At 40.3% G+C, this 21867-nt stretch overlaps 1 protein-coding gene across 5 annotated transcripts in view; it reads right to left on the bottom strand.

Annotated features, from left to right (window-relative positions):
• LOC126236063 (ATP-dependent DNA helicase Q1-like) overlaps window positions 1–21867 on the bottom strand; it is a 156084-nt gene that overhangs the window by 90171 nt on the left and 44046 nt on the right. For all 5 annotated transcript variants that reach the window (XM_049945111.1, XM_049945112.1, XM_049945113.1 and 2 more), the window contains one exon: window positions 12212–12386. In XM_049945111.1, coding sequence (XP_049801068.1) covers window positions 12212–12386 — 175 coding nt within the window. The remainder of the gene's footprint in view (window positions 1–12211; window positions 12387–21867) is intronic.

Below are 21867 nucleotides of genomic sequence, written 5' to 3'. Positions count from 1 at the left end.
TGGGCTACAAAGAGGTGGGCAGTTTTATTCATTAGAAGAGGAATACTATTCTTTCACTTTTTTTGTTCCTGGAATATTCTTTTACTTTGGATCTAAAATCAGAACTGTTCTAATTTGGCAAAACCCCACCGGCTCCGAAATTTCTTTTATTTGTTGAAAAATATATGGCTTCCTTACAGACCTCATATGCATCCAGTGCATAATAAATTAAAATGTGAATATATTTCTGAATGAATATTTGTTGTGTATTTTTCCGTCACCCTTTCCATTGTTATAAGTTATGTTCTACAAGGAACGCACGCCATTGGAGACGGCAATCTGTAATTTATTTTACCTAAATTACTACTTCAATTTTGTTCTACAATTTAAAAGAATATACGGGTGCAAACATGGAATACATGGGAATAATGCAGCTGCTCAGTGACAGGTATGGGAGAGGCATTGTGGCCAGGCCTCGGTTCTTCGACCCCTGTCCTCTTTGCCTCCGCCTACCTGGTGTGAAAGTCTTCTCAGACATTTAAAAAAAAATAATATTGCAGTGATCAGAACGTCTCTCTAGTAAGCAGGAGGTCTGGGTTCGAAGCCCAGTCGGTCACAAATTTTAGTCTGCCGTCGTTGCTGTATTTCAACGTGCTGTGACAGTGTGGACGTCGGTCCTTTGATATTTAAGATGCAATTGTTTTTTGAGGCAATAGAGGTGATTTGCGAACATTTGCCTTGTCATCAATGTAACAGGACTTAAACGGCATCCAACCCTTAGTCATACCTTTGTGCCGGCGCTAACAAATGTCATATACATGCGAATTAGATTGTAGTTCATATTTAGTCAAATAGCAAATGGTCAGTACACAAGTATGCAGGCTGGGGTGGCCGAGCAGTTCCAGGCGCTACAGTCTGGAACCATGCGACCGCTACAGCCACAGGTTCGAATCCTGTCTCGGGCATGGATGTGTCTGATGTCCTTAGGTTATGATCACTTAACCAAGTGCAATATGGAGTACCTGTGTAATGAGTCATTCCAGCTGCATAGCTAAGGGTAAGATTTGTTAAGCATTTCATTGCAGAATTAATGTAATACCCACACGATAATCTCTGCAGTCATACTGTATTAGGAGCCCGCGATTGGAGTAATATGTTCGTTGAATCGGATTACTCAAGATGAGGCCAAATAAAGACAAGCGATGATGCCACAACACTATCTTTACTTAAGTAGGTAGTCAGCGCTAAATTATGTGCGCCACCATTAACGCTACTGTAAGCAGTTCGACAGCATAACACCACCACAACTACTGACAACCTGAACCATTATCATCACGCAGTTGTGACTCTCAGTGATTACAGGTTCGTGATGTTTGTCAAGAATAGCGGAAAGCACCTCTGAAGTTCCATTTGCATTACGACTAGGATGGAGAGAATGCTAAATAACAGTAATAGGTCACCCAACGAAGAGAAGAGTCCACGTATTGTCTCAAGTTCTTGCAGTTTGATATTAATGCAGTTCCCGATAGTTTCACACTAACAGGTTCTTTTGGCTATCGAAATACTCATATGGGAATCATAAAAGTGTAATTGCTAGAACGCTCAACTACCTTAATAACACCTCATTCTGGATTGAATACGACTCGGAAAGCGACGTTAATTTGACGTTTTCATCCATCTCCTGACGTCTCACTGAATGATGTCTGAAGTGCACGCACAGTTGTGTTGCCTGCCGCAAGGATTCTGTGAAGTGTTATGGCAGCTGGCAGTCATTGCTGAATACACACATGTGCAAATATCCTCACTGCTCTAGCGGAACTCGTCTTTGTTGCATTTTTTCCATGCCGTAATTAGCACAATAACATAAGGCTTGTTCTGCTGATGAACTTGATGCCCACAAGTCCTTAAATAAGAATCTCCTAGCGTGAGTAATACATGAAAGGGAACAGACTGTTGGACAAAAGAATGGACAGCTCCCTGCTTTTGGCGTTTCCGATAGCGCCTACGATAAGAATCTGGTGTCATATTATGCTTCAGAACTCTAAACTGTTTATTTTTTTACTTCATACTAAAACAAAAGTTGTGATATGAGAAGAGGAAATGACTTATATACTTCTCAGGAACTTTAGTTTTTCGTGTTTATTTTCTCACTTCATATTAAAACAAGGGCGTTAATATGAGAAGAGGAAATGAAATATACGCTTCCAAGACATAATATTTCCTTGTGTGCTATTACTGCATACATGAAAGCCCTGCAATTAATATTTGTATGTTGGATAAATTTTGATATCACCTCACATTCCTTTGTGAGAAGGTTCCTCTTTTCTTGGGATTCAAATAGAGTGGACATTTCATCACTGGTTAATATTCTGATGACTAATGACATGATACCCATTGAAATTGCTCCATGGCACCTGTGAGTAGAGTCTCTCGTTGGTTACTATAAGAACACGCAGGCAGTGATATCCGCTTACTGCGGTCAGAGCCAAGGTGATTTCTTTCTGTTTAGGGCGAAGCGTCTGCTGCAGCGTCCACACTCAGCCAACATAAACAAATCGCGGTGGCATTGGCCACTACTAATCGCTGCACTTGTCGCGAGCCTCGACAACAAGAGCGCACTGTCTCTGCTAATGATACTATGGAGTTAATACATCTTACTTAACGTAATACGCAGGACGTGGGATGGGTAAAAATTCAGTTTGTAACTTCCCTTCGCATTAAAATACTTTACAGTCATATTTGATGCAATATTTATTGTTGGTTGTCTCCCTAATGTTAATAGTATTGATTCAGATTGAGCGTTAACACGAAAACACGCACACACACACACACACACACACACACACACACACACACACACACACACACACACACACACACACACACAACAGTCATTGATTCCAGTGAGGGTGACAACTACTGTGTGTTGAACAACACATGCACCAGTCAGTTCCTCAGTTGGCGTCGAGTGGATGAGATTTTTCAATTACCTTGCATTGCAAGAATTGTAAGGAGGGGACTGAAAGTAAATGGACTTGTTGTATGCTAAAGAGCTGCGACAATGCAAAGCTTGACCGATTATCAGATAATTGTCCACATGGGCTTTGTGGACGAGTATACATTTAGTAACCAACCCACCCAAGATCATTACGTAAGATTTCTCGAGGGCGTAGGGGAATTGATTTCATTAAGTCGTCGACAGTGTAGCGTGATGGTTTACTTCCCACAATACATTTTCTATATTCGTCCAAAGGTCGCTTGCATTTGTAGGGACACATGGCAATGACCTTGTTACCTCTGCCCACATTTTCTCTATCTGGTTGATGTTCGGTGATCGTGGAACAAACGGCAACAGCTTTATCCTCTCTTGGCCCTGAAACCAATCTCGCACTGCTCTACTATGATGGATGGTTCTCTGCTCCTGTAAATACATTTTTATCTCGTTAGTTCATTAACGTATTTGTAATAAGCATATTGGATTATTATTTTCCACAGTGTTTAAGAATTCATTCCCTGTCATAGATAAGTGATCTGGATTCAACATTCCGATTAAGAATGTGGTTCACCCAGTCTATCATATGATGGGAGTCGTAGTCGGATATCCACATTAAGACTGACTGGCTGAATCCGATGAGGACGATCTTGTATCGAAATGAAATTACAGAAATCAGATAATTTGAACGTCTGTATTGCAACAATGCTGCGCACATAAATTCCTATGATGGAGTAACAGCTAGCTACTGTCTAAGAAAAAGTGAGAAATATGTCTACTAGCAGCAATGTAACGTCATTATAACCCATATTTATGTGATGGAAATACTGAATCGAACAATACACATCTATTTCAGTGGAGGGAAGATACACCATATCGGGTTTGCTGATGACATAATGACAATAATAATAATAATAATAATAATAATAATAATAAAAATCCCGTGTGGCCGATAGGGAAAACCCTCCCCCATATGGGTGGTACCGAGGAAATCAAATACTTGGGATGAACCAAATACTAACACAATCCTGGATAGCTAATCAATCTGTTGAACCCAAAATCCAGACACATCTGAGTGAAAATCACCGCTACTCTGGTCACCGTCTGTTAGCTCAATGAGCTGGGCTGAAAATATTTGCTTCCAAAGGCTTCAACACTCTCTGGTCCTGTCTGGTCCCTGTATCACCCAGGTCAAACCAATGAAACACAAGAAAACATTAACTATGCAAGAAAAGGTAACTTTACCCCAGGTGGTACACAACCTGGCCACCGATAGGCGGCAGTTGGATTTTCACACTCTGGGGAGTCCAGGTTAGCACGGCAGAGAATATCGAAGATCTCTGGTAAATTTCCCTACAAGCAGAAAACATTCATTTAAAAACTAAACATCAATACATTGATCCAAACAAGAAACCTCAATAATCTCACAAAAGAAAACGACCGCCAAAAAATTCTCATCCTTGCTCTTCAAGAACCACGATTAATTGACAATTAAAACTTGCATTACGGAAACCATGGCATCTTCAAGAGCAAAATACAACAAGAGGTAGTGAAAGGCGTACCAATCTTCGGCACTGCATTTCTCGAGCACAGATCTATCATCAACTCTGTCAAAGAAATCGCATCCATCAACAATCGACTTATGACTATGCTCATTCAGAGCCCCTATAAAAGATATACACTCGAAAATACTATGAGCAAAATTCACCAAGATGACATGAAAATACTAATGGGAGACTTCAACTCTCTATTTGGGACAGAAAAAACCTGTAGAAAAATCATTGGTACAAATTCAACACACCAAAACGCTTAGACCAACGGCACACATCTGACTGACATTTGCCAACAATTCAACCACAAAAGAATGGCTTCCCACTTTAGGAAGTAGCCTGTTCCCAAGAAACATGTTTGGCTACCAGGTGCAAGCTGCTTTCGTTCGCCTTTCGAGACTCGCTGAAAGCCAGATTTTTAATTCTTTTGTAGCAGAGCTACAAGCAGGCAGATACAAATGCAATAAGGGAATCGTAAGACAACGCTCGAGCAAAATGCGCCTTGCTAGTTTCAGTAACCCTTAGTGTCACAGCGAAAACCTTACGGTACTGCCAAATTCATAATGATGACATATTTTTTGTTGTTGTGAATACATAATTATATCTATGAAATGCCACATTTTCATAACAATTGCGAATGGTACAGGAAATGAAGTAAATACAGATCTTTTCGAAGTCAAAAGTCGGTAATGTCCTACTAATTCGTGTTAAAATAGGCTCAATCGTCTTACAGATACTTAATGCTTTATGAAGATAGTCTGCCATCGTGTTGTTTCTGTAGTAAGCTGAATTTAATTTGTATTAATACAGTGAATATTTTAATTGGATTTTCCATTAGTTTACTAAACGCAACAGTAATCATCAAAGAGAAATTAATCAGCAAAAGAATTTTCTTTCACGATATCTAAAACGATCTGACAATGCTAAAGTTGTTTACAAATTCTACGCCAGTAGAAACCTACTGGTTCCAACGATATCATTATATCAGAGTAGTTTTAAGAGTATTTTCGTCTAGAAATGAATTGCGTTGACGGTTGATCGATCAAGAGCGGGAAAGGTAAAGCTTTACGAATATATGGCGAGAGGGACAAGTGCTTCAGAGAGGACTTCTCTATCAAAACAAGTGCCTGGGAGACGACTTTAATTTCAATCTGCTGGATAGTTTTGTTTCTCAAATCAAGAAGTGCGTTATCATGCAGTAGCACATGTGATGTAGTTGTGTCGCTCGATTTCCTTACGCTGAGACCGAAAGGTGTCTCAGTTGTTGGCAACAAATTCCAGCTGTGTTGCACACAGCCCTTGGGGCAGAATCCGTAGCCCAAAACACACTTTTGGAGCTATCAGATGTAAAATATTATGTTCACACTAGTCTTTGCTCGAGTTTATGTCTATTGGAGGGGCTCAGCCTTTCATTTCTTCTTAGGAAGTTAACGATAAAGGCATCATAACACGTCACCAGTAACAGTACTGCATACGAATGCTCAATGAGCGACCTGATGACGTTCAATAATAGTCACTCTGTTGATTTTTGTTGCTTTGAATTAGAGCATGCAGTACTCCTACACCAGACTTCAGAACTTTGCCTGTTGAATGCAAATGTCGCATGACGGTAATGGAAAATCATTCATGCCAGAACGATATTTGTTGAAACAAGAATATCTTTTTCTGGCGTATTTTTCCCAAAAGCACTCGCTCCACACACAATTCAAATCTTTCTAGCTGCCTCCTCTGCATTCACCCCTCTGTTATACCAAAAGTATACGTTGTGTTGCAGATATTACACGTATTTCCACTTGCAACTCAATTTTACAATGCTTAACTGTAGTTCATGATTTTCAAGTATGCAAAACCCAATGCTTAACTGCAAGATGATAACTAGAACTTCAAATTCGAAAATGACAATTGACACATACACTTACAGCGTGGCGCCGCGTTCACATTGGCGACGCCGGATTTCAGGCGGTGGGTGGCGTCTGGCCGATGGCCGGTAGCCACTGCAGCGCAAGGAAACGCTCGAGCATAAGCTGTTATGATCGCGACGCAGCCACGAGCTGTCCTGCGGAATTGTTTCTGGAATACTTGTTATTGCTGGTGGGTAGAATGTTAAGCGAATTATCTTCGATGTTCAGTCAGACACATAACTTTAGACCGACTGTGGTAAAAAAAAAGTACAGTTGGGCTCAAACAGGTGACTATAAGTTTAGAATGCACGACGCTTGCCACTAGACCACGGGCTCACATAGTCCGACAACGTCTCGGAAGTAGACAACACTTCCTCCTAACACTTCCGCATCTTACAGTGTTGCCAGATTGTGCATATGGCCGGACTTAGAGTTGTCAGGGGCGGTCAGTTTTATTGGCCACCTTAAGTGAATGACTCGGACTTAGTCTCTGTGGCGGCCGGCCGGCGGTCAGTTTTATTGTCTAAGACTGTACACGAAGAGAAGGAGAGACATGGAGAGGAGAGCTAGAAAAACAATTTGTTTTCAGACGAGACAAGTATTTGAACTATTTAGTTTCAGAATCACAGATTTTATTTTAAGTGAATGAAGAGAAAAATTAGCATATAAAGTGACAATCCAGGTGTTTCCTCATCCCCCAAAATAGGCTGTAAGGAAAAAGAATCACACGGAGCATCAATATTAACAATATGAAAGAGGACAGATTGCTATTCACCACATAGAGGAGGCACTGAGCAGCAGGCAGGCATGTTGAGAGAAGACTGTTAGGTGTCATAACCTATGGATAGAAGAGTACTCTTCAGATAGAAAACCACATACACATAAACATACAACTCTCCCTCTCTCTCTCTCTCTCTCCCTCTCTCTCTCTCTCTCTCCCTCTCTCTCTCTCCGACTGCTTCACAGGCCACGCCATGTGGATTCTTTCACCAACACCAGCTTTTCTGAAATGCACAGGTGGGGACTCTCCCTACAACATATCTTTCATTTACTTACATTCATTTAACCCACCTACCCCACTTCAACCTTCGCTTGTCCCTGTCCACACCCGCCTCTACCACTTTGCTTGCTCCCACTCTGGCATCGCACATGCCTGCTATCTTTCCGACCCCCCTCCCCCACCCCCAGCACATACAAGTAGTCCTTTCCCCTTCTCTTCTTCTCTCCTCTCCCCTTTTCCCCCAGCATGGTCTCCTGGTGTTGCATTTAGCATTCCACTGTCCTATCCCCTACCACTCCCACAGGCAGCACTACAGCATTTCCCCCCATTCCTACCCTGCTATCCATTCCCCTCTCCACTCCACATCTCTTCTGCGGTCCCATTACCCATCCCATCTGAGATCCTGGTTCGCTGCAGTCATGCCTTAATGACCAGAGATGACGATGGCTGTGTGTGTGTCTGTCTGTCTGTCTGTCTGTCTGTGTGTTTTCTGCCTGTTCCTGAAGAAGAACTTTGTCCCACAGCTTATAATACGTAATAGTCTTCATTCAATATGCAAGTCTGCTGCTCAATACCTCCTTCATGTCATGGGCAGTGATATATCCTATTTCATATTTTTGTTTTTCCATCCCAGATTTTCCATTTTCATTTTATATTAACACATTACATACAACTGTTGAGTGAGAAATGCATTGCCCTATTGTGGAAAGATCAACTGTCAGCACGATCAGCTGCTATATGTGACACTGAAAGAGAATAATCTTGTCCATCAGCAAACTATGATTTTCCACCATTTCCCAATAACCTTTTAGAACTTGGTTATTTCCAGTCCTTATACAGGGACATTCAGAATCCCAATAAAAGTCCTGCTAAACATTGCATCATTTGTTTGCTCTTGTGCTCACGGTATATAACCCTCGTAGGTGACAAAGATTCCACTACATTTGTGGTACATAGTAATTTTTATATGGTCAAGGGCCTTCTTCAATTACACACAGTGCACAAAATCTATCCCTGTGATTCTATGTGAAAAATCTGAGCCTACTTCAAAGGCCTTCAAAATCAGCTGTTTCAGGTAAGTGTGTAGCTCCTGGCTCCCTTAAATTTCTCACACAGTCTGAATTTTGCATTTGTATCTTCTACTCAGTTCCTAAGACATTGTCCCAATCATGTTGGCAGTCATCCTGTTGCTGCCTTTAAGTTTTCCACTCAACATACTTTGCCATTAGTTTACCAACTATATGTCATTGTCTGTCAATTCCCAACCTTAACACAGGACACTAACCACAGATTTAATTGGCTCAAATCTGTACTCCAACATAACACACTTCTTGTCATTACTGTTATCACATCACACCATATTAACAGTGCACATATACAAGGTCTACATGCTCCTGATCCATGTCCTTTCTCAGTACCATATTGATTGCAAATAAAGGCATCATTTTTATCACCCTAAAACCTCATTTTGACAAAAAGTCACCTACGATGGTAAAAATTACAAATGCATTATGCAACAACTACTAAAACTTGAACAGCTCACTCATATGTAAATGTCTTCAGGGATCTGCTATAACGTGTTACCCTGAGGTCCTAGGACATACACACACATACCTACGTCATGTACAGAAATGATAGTTCCAAGCCCCCATTACCTAGCAACATTTTAGGAGGTTTCTCTTCGTTGTCAGCGAAACCAAATGCTGGAAATGCAAGCACACTCCTAATGCCCCCTGCCCACTCCTAGCTTACAAGCATATTGTCTGAAAAGAACCATCATAAAATGGAACATACAAAAAAATTCAAGGGTTGAGAGCTTATCACTGGACACAGCTCACAGATGACATCTTCTCTGCATGGACTAATTGTCAGGCAGAATAGCTTAATTCTGAAACAAAAGAACAGAAAATACAAGACGGAATAACCGTATAAATTGTAGCGGATAGCTACTCACCACATGGAGGAGGTGTGGTACAGCAGGTAGATAGATTTAAAAGCAGATTGCTGGATATTATTTAGTCATCCTCCTCCATCAGACAAAGAAACACACACACACACACACACACACACACACACACAAACTCAAACACATATCGCCACTGTCATCTGTAGTCTCTGGATGTTGCAGCCCCACTCCTTATTTTACATGTGCCCATATGTCTCTCAATGCCTCCTCTATGCATGGAGTAGCAATCTGACCTAATTCATATTATTGTTAATTTTCTGCTTTCTGGAACAGACAAAAGAAAGCAACTGTGTACATTACTTTACAGTTGTAATGACCAGGAAGCTGGAAGGTTAGGGTTTAACATCACATCAGTGATAAGTTCATTAGAGACAGAGCACTAAACCAGTTTGCATGAAGTAACTGGCCATGCCTTTTTTACGGAACATCCTGATGCTGGCCTTGAGTGATTTAAGGAAATCACAGAAAACTTCACTCAGGATGGCTGGATGTGGATTTGAACTGCTGTCCTCCTGAATACAAGTCAAATGTCTTAACATTGCGCCACCTTGCTCAGCCATCAGGAAGCATGCAAAATTAAAATTACAATGGGTCTGAAGGCTTTGTGAAAGTGTTGGACAGAAAAAAGGGGTACAGAAAAAAGAAAGTGCTAATGTGGTGGAAAAAATGATAATCTTTATGAGATGAAAACTGAGGAACAGAAAATAATTGACTGATAAGAAGCATTGCATTGAATGTTGTTTTATTACTTAAAAAGAAAATACAAAAGTAAAAGAACATATTTCTGAGGCAGTGAAAAGTACACACAACCAAAAACGTTTTGCAAGAGTTCTGGAACCTGTGCAGAAAATTGGAATAGAGATCAACATAAACATCATTTCCTCCCTTTTTATAGCTCATTAAAACCACCCATTGCATGTTGTACCACCATACAGCAAAACCTTCAGCAGTGGTGGTCCAGATTGCTGTACACACTGGTACCTCTAATACCCAGTAGCACATCTTCTTGCATTGATGCATGCCTGTATTCGTCGTGGCATACTATCCACAAGCTCATCAAGGCACTATTGGTCCAGATTGTCCCACTCCACAACAGCAATTCGGCGTGGATCCCTCAGAGTGGTTGGTGGGTCACGTCATCCATAAACAGCCTTTTCTAATTTATCCCACACATGTTCAATAGGGTTCATGTCTAGAGAACATGCTGGCCACCCGAGTCGGCCGATGTCGCTATCCTGAAGGAAGTCATTCACAAGATGTGCACAACGGGTGTGCGAACTATCGTCCATGAAGATGAATGTCTCGCCAATATGCTGCCGATATGGTTGCACTATCAGTCGGAGGATGGAATTCACATATCGTACAGCGAATTCACATATTGTACAGCCATTACAGTGCCTTCCATGACCACCAGCGGCATACATCGGCCCCACATAATGCCACCCCAAAACAGCAGGGAACTTCCACCTTGCTGCACTTCCTGGACAATGTGTCTAAGGCATTCAACCTGACCGGGTTGCCTCCACACATGTCTCCGATGATTGTTCCATTGAAGGCATATGTGACACTCATTGGTCAAGAGAACGTGATGCCAATCCTGAGCAGTCCATTCGGCATGTTGTTGGGCCTGTCTGAACCGCACTGTACAGTGTCGTGGTTGCAAAAATGGACCTCACCATGGACATCGAGACTGAAGTTGCACATCATGCAGCGTACTGCGCATAGTTTCAGTCCTGTGGCTGCACGAAAAGCATTATTCAACATGGTGGCATTGCTGTCAGGGTTCCTCTGAGCCATAATCCGTAGGTAGCAGTCATCCACCGCAGTAGTAGCCCTTGGGCAGCCTGAGCGAGGCATGTCATCAACAGTGTCTCTCTGTATCCCCTCCATGTCCGAACAACACTGCTTTGGTTCACTCCAAGATGCCTGGACACTTCCTTTGTTGAGTGCTCCTCCTGGCATAAAGTAACAATGCGGGTGTGATCGAACCAAGGTATTGACCGTCTAGAGACAGTTGAACTACAGACAACACGAGCCATGTACCTCCTTCCTGGTGGAATGACTGGAACTGATCGGCTGTCCGACCCCCTCCGTCTAATAGGCACTGCTCATGCACGGTTGTTTACATCTTTGGGCGGGTTAGTGAGATCTCTCAACAGTCGAAAGGACTGTGTCTGTGATACAATATCCACAGTCAAATTCTGGGAACCGGGTTGAAGCAAAACTATTTTTGATGTGTGTATTTCAACATGTCACACCAATAGAGTGATCAAATTGAAGACATTTCAGATGGGATGGATCATCAAAGAAATTGGGAACACCTGACTCCTTTTGATAGCTAGAAGAATTTAACAAAACTGAAATGGAAAAGCCTTAGAAAACACAAATTTCTGGCCAACACAAATACTGATGTATGAACATTATTTTTCCTGTTTCAAATTAGGACCGATGACCGTAGCAGTCTGGTCCTTTCAATCCCACAACTTATTTCAAGTTAAAAACAGAAATTCTTGGTTTTGGGTGTTCACTGCATCTTCGCCATATATTCTGTTTAAAAGCCATAATTCAGTCTATTCAATAAACTGTGATCTATCACACTTATAATTGTACATATTTCAAAGAATGAGCCTGATATCAGTTTCAAAACTCATCTAATAAAAATTTTACCACTAACACAAACTCAACAAGAATAACATTTTCAAATGGTATGCCATTACTTACTACGATGTCCTGTCCAGTTTTATATTACGTCTATACTAAGAAACACAATGAAACAAATGATTTACACACTCACACAAACATTATAGTACTTTTTTGCCATACCTGGCCTAAAGTCATGGCCCCATTGAGAACAGCAATGTACTTCATCAATAGCAAGAAGTGACAGTCTTCCCATTGAATACATTTTCTGCAGCTTTGCCATAAACCGTTTGCTCTTAGCTAGCTTCTCTGGGGTAACATACAACAGTTTTAATGAAGCCTTATGGTCCAGCATAGCCTGGAAAGTCACAAACAGGTAACACAACCTTGAAAGAAACAAGGTAAATAAAAAAGAAACAAAAGGCTATTAAATTATCTCCAGAGAAATATTCTCCGGCAACTAGTATCACTGAGAGGCTGCACACAGTTATGTTTCCATGTTTCCAGTATCTGAAACTGGAACTTTTGACTTATTCATGTAAGATATTTCTCATTTATAGTTATTTCAAATGCAGCAGTTCTTACTGGGGTAGTACCATCCACCGGTGGCCAGTCATGATGTCTGGGAAAGGGAGGGGAGGGGGGGGGGAGGTTGATCCAGAGTAAATTTAAAGGGTATTGATGGTCACTCACACCTTACCCCCCCCCCCCCCCCCCATCTTTCTCCCTTCAGGCAATACTCACAAAGCCACAATAGAAAGGTGCAGTACAATCAGCTCTCATCCTTACAACATTTTTGACAAGGAGTACATGACAGTTTACTTAGTAAGTATAAGCTCCCCTTTTTTTATGTTGCTGTCTTTTCTTCGGTACACCTTCTGATGCGCCTAGATATCTGACACACAGCAAAACCAAGTGGAATAATCTGCAATTGATGTGGCTGAATCAATAAAGCTTACATTATACCAGTTTGCAGTGGTTTGTGGCAAGATAAACATATGAGCAGAATAGTGAAGATACCTGTTTCCCCCCCCCCCCCCCCCCAATGGTTCATTATGCTTTACAGTACTTCAAGCACCCAAGGCCTTTTGTTTCCAGTAGATTTTTTTCAAAGGTCATTCAGAGCAACTGTGAACCACTGCACACCAATTCAAAGGATTACTTACATGGACCGCTTGCTAAAAACACATATCTGTTGCAATAACTGTTTACAACAGAGGTACGTTTACAATCACATTTTCTAGAGTTATATGTTTAGTATTTCTTATAGCACCTGATATTAGTAATTTTCAGGGTGGCAAATGAATGTGTATTTATACAGATTATAATTGTGTCTGTTAAGCTTTCTGACAAAGAACAAAGTAGCCTATGTTGTATGTAATATGATAAATGAAATACAAGAAAAATAATGAAACAATGCTTACTTCTTGTTGTTGTGGTCTTCAGTCCAGAGACTGGTTTGATGCAGCTCTCCATGTTTCTCTATCCTGTGCAAGCTTCTTCACCTCCCAGTACTTACTGCAACCTACATCCTTCTGAATCTGATTAGTGTATTCATCTCTTGGTCTCCCTCTACGATTTTTACCCTCCACACTGCCCTCCAATACTAAATTGGTGATCCCTTGACGCCTCAGAATATGCCCCACCAACCAATCCCTTCTCCTAGTCAAGTTGTGCCACAAACTTCTCTTCTCTCCAATTCTATCCAATACCTCCTCATTAGTTATGTGATCTACCCATCTAATCTTCAGCATTCTTCTGTAGCTCCACGTTTCGAAAGCTTCTATTCTCTTCTTGTCCAAACTATTGATCGTCCACGTTTCACTTCCATACATTGCTACACTCCATACAAACACTTTCAGAAACGACTTCCTGAAACTTAAATCTATACTCGATGTTTACAAATTTCTCTTCCTCCTTTTAAGAGGCACTGTCCATTCTGTTCAGCTGCTCTTCCAGATCCTTTGCTGTCTCTGACAGAATTACAATGTCACTGGCGAACCTCAAAGTTTTTATTTCTTTTCCATGGATTTTAATTCCTACTCCGAATTTTTCTTTTGTTTCCTTTACTGCTTGCTCAATATACAGATTGAATAACATCGGGGATAGGCTACAACCCTGTCTCACTCCCTTCCCAACCACTGCTTCCCTTCCATGCCCCTCGACTCTTATAACTGCCATCTGATTTCTGTACAAATTGTAAATAGCCTTTCACTCCCTGTATTGTACCCCTTCCACCTTCAGAATTTGAAAGAGAGTATTCCAGTCAACATTGTCAAAAGCTTTCTCTAAGTCTACAAATACGAGAAATGTAAGTTTGCCTTTCGTTAATCTATTTTCTAAGATAAGTCATAGGGTCAGTATTGCCTCACTTGTTCCAACATTTCTACGGAATCCAAACTGATCTTCCCCGAGGTTGGCTTCTACCAGTTTTTCTGTCCGTTTGTAAAGAATTCGTGTTAGTATTTTGCAGCTGTGGCTTATTAAACTGATAGTTTGGTAATTTTCACATCTGTTAACACCTGCTTTCTTTGGGATTGGAATTATTATATTCTTCTTGAAGTCTGAGGGTATTTTGCCTGTCTCATACATCTTTCTCACCAGATGGCAGAGTTTTGTTAGGCCTGGCTCTCCCAAGGCTGTCAGTAGTTCTAATGGAATGTTGTCTACTCCCGGGCCCTTGTTTCGACTCAGGTCTTTCAGTGCTATGTCAAACTCTTCACGCAATATCATATCTCCTATTTCATCTTCATCTACATTCTCTTCCATTTCTATAAATTTGTGCTCAAGAACATCGCCCTTGTATAGACCCTCTATATACTCCTTCCACCTTTCTGCTTTCCCTTCTTTGCTTAGAACTGGGTTTCCATCTGAGCTCTTGATATTCATGCAATTGGTTCTCTTTTCTCAAAGGTCTCTTTAATTTTACTGTACACAGTATCTATCTTACCTCAAGTGATATGCACCTCTACGTCCTTACATTTGTCCTCTAGCCATCCCTGCTTAGCCATTTTGCACTTCCTGTCGATCTCATTTTTGAGACGTGTGTATTCCTTTTTGCCTGCTTCATTTAATGCATTTTTTATATTTTCTCCTTTCATCAATTAAATTCAATATCTCTTCTGTAACCCAAGGTTTTGTATTAGCCTTTGCCTTTTTACCTACTTGATCCTCTGCTACCTTCATTATTTCATCTCTCAAAGCTACCCATTCTTTCCCCCATTCTTGTCAATCGTTCCCTAATGCTCTCCCCGAAGCTCTCTACAACCTCTGGTTCTTTCAGTTTATCCAGGTCCCATCTCCTCAAATTCCTACCTTTTTGCAGTTTCTTCAGTTTTAATCTATAGTTCATATACAATAGATTGTGGTCAGAGTCTACGTCTGCCCCTGGAAATGTCTTACAATTTAAAACCTGGTTCCTGAATCTCTGTCTTAGCATTACATAATAATAATATCATATGAACAAACACTTGTTCCATGATGTAAAAAAGTATTTCGTTTGATAGGAATTCAGTTACTTTTCTTATGGTACCTTTAAAGAACATTTGTTGGTTTATTGGCACAGACTTTAAATATATTCTGTATAAGGGCAACACTGCAAGTTATTTCTCAAAAATACGTATTTTGAAGTATAGCTTACTTAGGTGGGACTTGGGGAAGTGTTGCGCCAAAAGTTGAAATATTATCTCCATAACTGAATAATAGCTAGGGAAAAAATCCATTACTGCATACTGGTATTTTGTACTCCACCATTTCACCTTATATTGCTAAATTTTGTAAGCAGTTATTGTTATATGCACTTGAAAGGTAAAACACTTAGCAGTAAAAAAATATAAAAATTGTGCACCATAGGCCACTAGTGCACTAAGATACTATGGAACAGCTTCATAAATTTTTCCCATGAGGGACGAGTTACAATAGAGAACACAAGTAAAAAAACATGCAGGAAATATTATCTTCAATTAAACTTCAAATTTTTATTTTTTTCGTGTTATATTTGTATTTGCAGACTCTAATAACAACACAAATCAAAATGTTATTTATATTTACACAATTAAATCATAATAACTAATTTAATATAGTAATGATTTGTATGGTGGCGGCTAAAGCAGGTTTTTAGAAATTACCAATGTGAGTGATATGCCAGAAAGTATTTCCAAATGAAGTCACGAAATCTTCGAGATTAGAAGAACATCTGATAAAAATGCATCCTGATAAAGAAAAGAAAAATTTGTCTTACTTACAAAGTCTCAAAGAACGACATTCAATGCATCAAATGATACCTAATATTTTTAGTGTGGCACTGAATCAAAATAAGGATGGGTTACTTGCCTCTTATAAAATTTCTTTACTTACTGCTAAATCTGAAAAACCCCACACTATTGGAGAGGAATTGATACTATAACTGTTAGTGAGGTCTTGCAAACTGCATTGCATAAACCATTGTCAGATACCATTAAGAAAGTCCCACTGAGTAATAGCTCAGTACAGGGACGAATCAATGGAATGTCCGAGGATGTCGAGAACACTAACAATTTTTTTTTATGACAAGTTAATTTTCTTTGCAGGTCAATGAATCAATATTACCAAATAATGACTATTTACTTCTTGCTTACAATCGTTTCATAAAACATGATAAAATCTGTCGCGCATCATTATTTGCCAGAAAATTATAAACCAATTCTAAAGGAAAATCAGTGTTTTATCTACTGGAACACTATTTTTAAAGAAAAAGATGTTCCTCAACAAAATATTATCTCAGCAATGGTAGGATGATATCATGGGCTAATTTCATACTTAAAAAAAGGCGGTACCAAACATAGTAGTCATACACTGTGTTATTCACAGACAACATTTGGTAGCAAAACATTTTCCTTATCATACTCATAGCTCTTTACAGTACATAATTACTATAATTAACAAGATTAGAAGCAGCACACTCAATGATAGATAGTTTCAGAATCTATGTGATGAAAGCAATGAAGATTTCAGTTGCCAGCTCCTGCACACAGAGGTTCATTGGCTGTCAGAGGGTACCTGCTCAAAAGATTTTAAAACCTCTTTGATACAGTTGTAACATTTTTGAAAACAAAGATCACTCTTTGAGGGATAATTTACTGAAGTTTAAGAATGATAAAGCATATTTCACTACTTACAGAGTAAATTTAATGACACAAATCATTAGCTGCAAGGTGAGGATTTCAATTTAATCTACAGAACAGCAACTACACAGCACAACAAATTTAAAGGATCACTTTTTCTAAACCACATAATTGTCTTAATTGTCTCCCATTACAATGCATAAGTTTGAAATTTTGGCTCAAAGGAGAGCACAACCTTTCTCTGTAATGGCACATAATCATGGCACCCTGCAAAGTCACTCTCAGGCTCTGCAACACTCCAAGCAGTAATATGTCAACAAGCACGAAACAAAGGTCACAGCTCAGAAGTTTATGTGAGCTGTAAGGTGGGTCACATCGGCACTAAATTTCAGCACAATTCTGCCCAGCACTGTGGACATGTCACACGATGAGAAGGTCATCACAGCCCCTCTTACCCACATTTCATCCGTTCTTTTGACATCTCAGCAGTGGCAGTCAGAGACACGACAACCAGTGTTTAAATCGTGTGTTGTTTTTTTTTTTTTTTTTTGGTGGTTAAGCAAAACATTTCAGACACACCGCTGCTCAGAATCGACATGAGAAAAAGGGCTTGGGGGGTATGGCATAAATGGCTTCAATGAAACCACCCCTTTCCCTACAATGCTGATTCTCACTCATTATGCAGTTGAAAATGATAGTTCACAGTGCAATCACCCTGACACCGCTGACACTCTCATATGCTTCAACTCTTCCCCAAGTTCATTGTGGGTCTGCATCCCTGCTGAACATGATGGCATCCCTTTGGAGTGCTGCGCGATCATAATGTTTGCTCTCATTTACAAGCTGGAACAATTAGGAAATGTTTAAAACCATTCAATGAAATTCAAATGGCATCTGAAGTAGCAAAGGGTACTTATGATTTTTCAGCCCCCCTGTTTTTCACCCTCCTGTGGTGCTATCACATGGGAGTGCAACTGTAACATATACATGAATAAAAGAGCAAAGGGTCCATCTAAGACCTCCCAGTTGGGCAACACCCTTGGAACCACCCACCCCACCTATGTTCAGTGTGTTACAAATGTACCTTTCAGAAGCTTTGACACCAATTAAGCCCGCACCTGCTCTAGAGTCTGAAGATAGGCAAACCGCACCTGAGGGGTGGCGAAGGTATTGCCTAACCTTCAACTGCTAGAGTAGCAGCCAGGTTAATTTGGTGTCAAAATTTCTGAAGGTACATTTCTAAAATGCTCAATATAGGTGCGTCATTGGCACCAAGGGCATTACCAAACTGGAGGGTCTTAGAGAGACCCTTTGCTCTTTTATTAACACACATGTGATCATGCCACAGGAGGGTGGAAAATAGGAGAGTTGAAAAAACATATATACCCTTCACTGCCTCGGATCGTGTTCAAATTTCATCAGATGGTTTTGAACGGTTCCTAGTGGCTCCAACCCATACACAAGAGCAAAACTTGTGTTCGGACTGCACTTCAAAGGGGGTTTGATCACACTCAGAGGGAATGTAGCCCCACATGTCCTCAGAGAAAGGTTGAAGTGTATGAGGGTGTCAGCACTGTCAGGGCGACAAGAATTACTTCCTGCTGCTCATCACACTGCGAACTATCATTTTCAATCACATAATGTGTGAGAATGAGTGCCCCAGGGAAAGGGATAGTTTCATTGACGCCATTTATGCCATCCCCTGTGGCCTTTCCATGTCGATTCTGAGCAGTGGTGTGTCTGAATGTTTTGCTCAGCTACAAATCAGGAAATTGCACGACTTCAGTGCCAGTTGTCACGGCTCTGACTTCCGCCGCTGAGACGTCAAAAGAAGGGGTGAAATGTGGGTAAGAGGGGCTGTGATGCCCTTCTCATTGTGTGACACAGCTGAGGTAGTGTTGAGCAGAATTAAGGTGAAATTTGGTGCCAAAGTGACAGCATTAGCCCACCTTATAGCTCACATAAACTTCTAAGGTGTGGCCTTTCTTTCGCACATGTTGACACCTTGCTGATTGAATCGTTGCTCAGCATGAGAGTCATGTAGCAGGATGTCATGATTTTGCACCATTACAGACGAAGGTTGTGGGCACCTTTGAGCCAAATTTCAAACTTGTATGGCACAATGGGAAACAATTACAGGACGCTGAAAGAGTAATCCTTTCAACTGTTGTGTAGTATATTTCTACTTTTGTGTCAAAACTTGTCTAGTACAGATATAATTTTTGTCAAAAACTGTGGTATTATAGATCGATAACACGCTCACTGGCGTCTCTCAGCTGGAAATGGAAACGCACATTCTGACAAACACTGACAGCAGTCATGTGGGGACCCAGCAGATCCGATAATGTGTGCCCACTGCACCACACCTTCAGCAGCACTGACTACAAGCTCCCTCTGCCACTGCGATATAGGATGACCTGCAGCAGCTACACGCCCAGTCTCAGCTGCAGTGTTTGACCATCTTCAATCTTAACCAGCCTTCAACAGTTCACCCGTGCATTAGAAGTGGGAGCTTCACACTGCATGAGGCTCTTTAGTTACAAGTTAAATAAAACTTTTGTTTGCTGTAATTACGTGTTTGCTAATCATTTCTGCTCCTGTCCAGCTTCCCTACAACACTGCTGTGCTGCTCTGGAGCCCACCTCTGCTTATCATTGTGTATTAAAGTTTCCAAATCTTTCTTCTGTGGAAACCAATGATGATGACATTTTAGGATATTGTTGTCAACATTCGGACGCACTTGTGGTAGATTTTACAAACAGATTACAGGATCTTCAAGTGACCATTTCAGGTTCGGTACTGACACCTTTCTCTGACCCGCAAATGTCAGCATTATCCTTGCAGGAAGCACTAATGGAACTTTCAACAAATGAAAGGGTAAAATTAAAATTCAAAGAGGAATATCAAGATTTATTTATGGCTTCAAAGGCAAATTCCTATAGTACATACACCTTTATGAGCTGCAACAAAGAAGTATTTAGTGCAAAGAGGATTTAGCATGGTTAGCAAGAACAGAAACATACTGTCAACCACAGAGCATGGTGATTTAAAACTGATCATGACAAACATGATACCAAATATTGAAAAATTAGTACCATTACATCACGTTCAGTGCTCTCACTAAAAAATACTGTAATTTTTTTTAAATATATATTTGTTATTTAACATCTGAGGATTCCAGCAATATTGTTAATACCTTTTAATAACGTAATTTTAAAAATATATCCTTTTTCAGTTCTAGTTAAGAATTAAACATTAATTGCAAGATGGAAATTGTGAACCAGGTGGAATTTGAATACAAATGCCTGCGTATTTAGAGCAGTGCTCTTATAAATTTAGCAACTTGAGCGCAACTCAAGGCAGTTTTCCATTTAATCTTCCACTGCCTCTCTCCATATCGAAGTAATGAAAGCCTGGCTTTACATTTTACAAAGTTGTTATATTTGGGAATGTTGGTACCAAGAAGAAGTTTCATAGAAAAAAATGCTAGTCACTTTACCAATGGCATATGAATAGTCCCATATAAATGAAGACAAAGGCAACAATCCAGGAACAGTAAACACAGGAACATTTAAGAAGAGAATGAGGTTAGTAAACAAAACAAAACAAATATATGTAAAAGAGTGCAAAAGTGGATCACAAATGAGGTTATGGTAGTGAAATGTTTATCGGGACAAGTTATGAAACATGATGTGAATAATGGAAATTCCAGGTTGGAATATCAACAATATTAGGAAAATGGTACACTGCTACTCTCTGTAAATATGACCCATTGAGTTGCAGACAGACACAACAAAAACCTTGTGTCTATCTGTAACTCAACAGATCATCTTTATGGTGAGTAGCGGTCTATTCTTATCCTAATATTGTTGATAAGATGAGAATAGTTATTTGCATCATAGTTCAATCTACAAAATATACCAAGACAACCTCCTGGAACATATAGCTTTAACTGCCATATAAATGGCATTTGCACTGTTGGTAAATCTCAAGTTAATAATATCGAAAGCTCATCACGAAACAGTCTCCAGTTGCTCTAACTCAAAAACAAGCCTTCTACACCAAATGTTAGAAAATTCTGCATTTTATGGATATTCGTCTGTAATTTTGTGGATCCATCTCTCGTTCTCTTACCCACAGGGGTCAACTGCATTCTCTCTCTCTCTCTCTCTCTCTCTCTCCCTCTCCCTCTCCCTCTCCCTCCCCCCCCCCCTTCCCACCGCTGCCAGTCACATGGGCTTCTGCACTGGTGGGCTAGAGATCTATGATAACCACAAGCTAAGTAAAGGACCGATGTCAAATACTGTAAAACTGAATTAGGATTCCACCTGGATCTGGCAATTCATTTGTTTTCAACTCTTTCAGCTACTTCTCAACACCTGGGATTCGTGTTACTATGTCCCCCATACAGAAGTCTGTACAGTGGTATGTCTGTACAGCCCTCCTGTGCAAACGATTTCTTAAACATAAAATTTGAAACTTAAGCTTTCCTATTGCTGTGTTCTCTTGTCATAACAGATTGGTTGATGTGTGGCATGAGAGAAGCATTCAACCTGCTAAGCGAATTTATGTAGGACCAGAATTTTCTCAGGTTCTCGGCACGATCTTCCGCTAACATATCATGGTGGAAGTTGTTGTAGGCTTCACACATCAATCATTTTTTAGATGTACAAATTTCTTTTAACTTTTTCCTCTAGAAATTTCTGCAATTTTTTTTAAACTGACAAGGGGAGGGCA

This window comes from Schistocerca nitens, chromosome 2, assembly GCF_023898315.1.
Source record: "Schistocerca nitens isolate TAMUIC-IGC-003100 chromosome 2, iqSchNite1.1, whole genome shotgun sequence".
Taxonomy (NCBI): Eukaryota; Metazoa; Arthropoda; class Insecta; order Orthoptera; family Acrididae; genus Schistocerca; species Schistocerca nitens.
The sequence above is the reverse complement of the archived record's forward strand: the minus strand, read 5'-3'. Positions and strand labels throughout refer to the sequence as shown.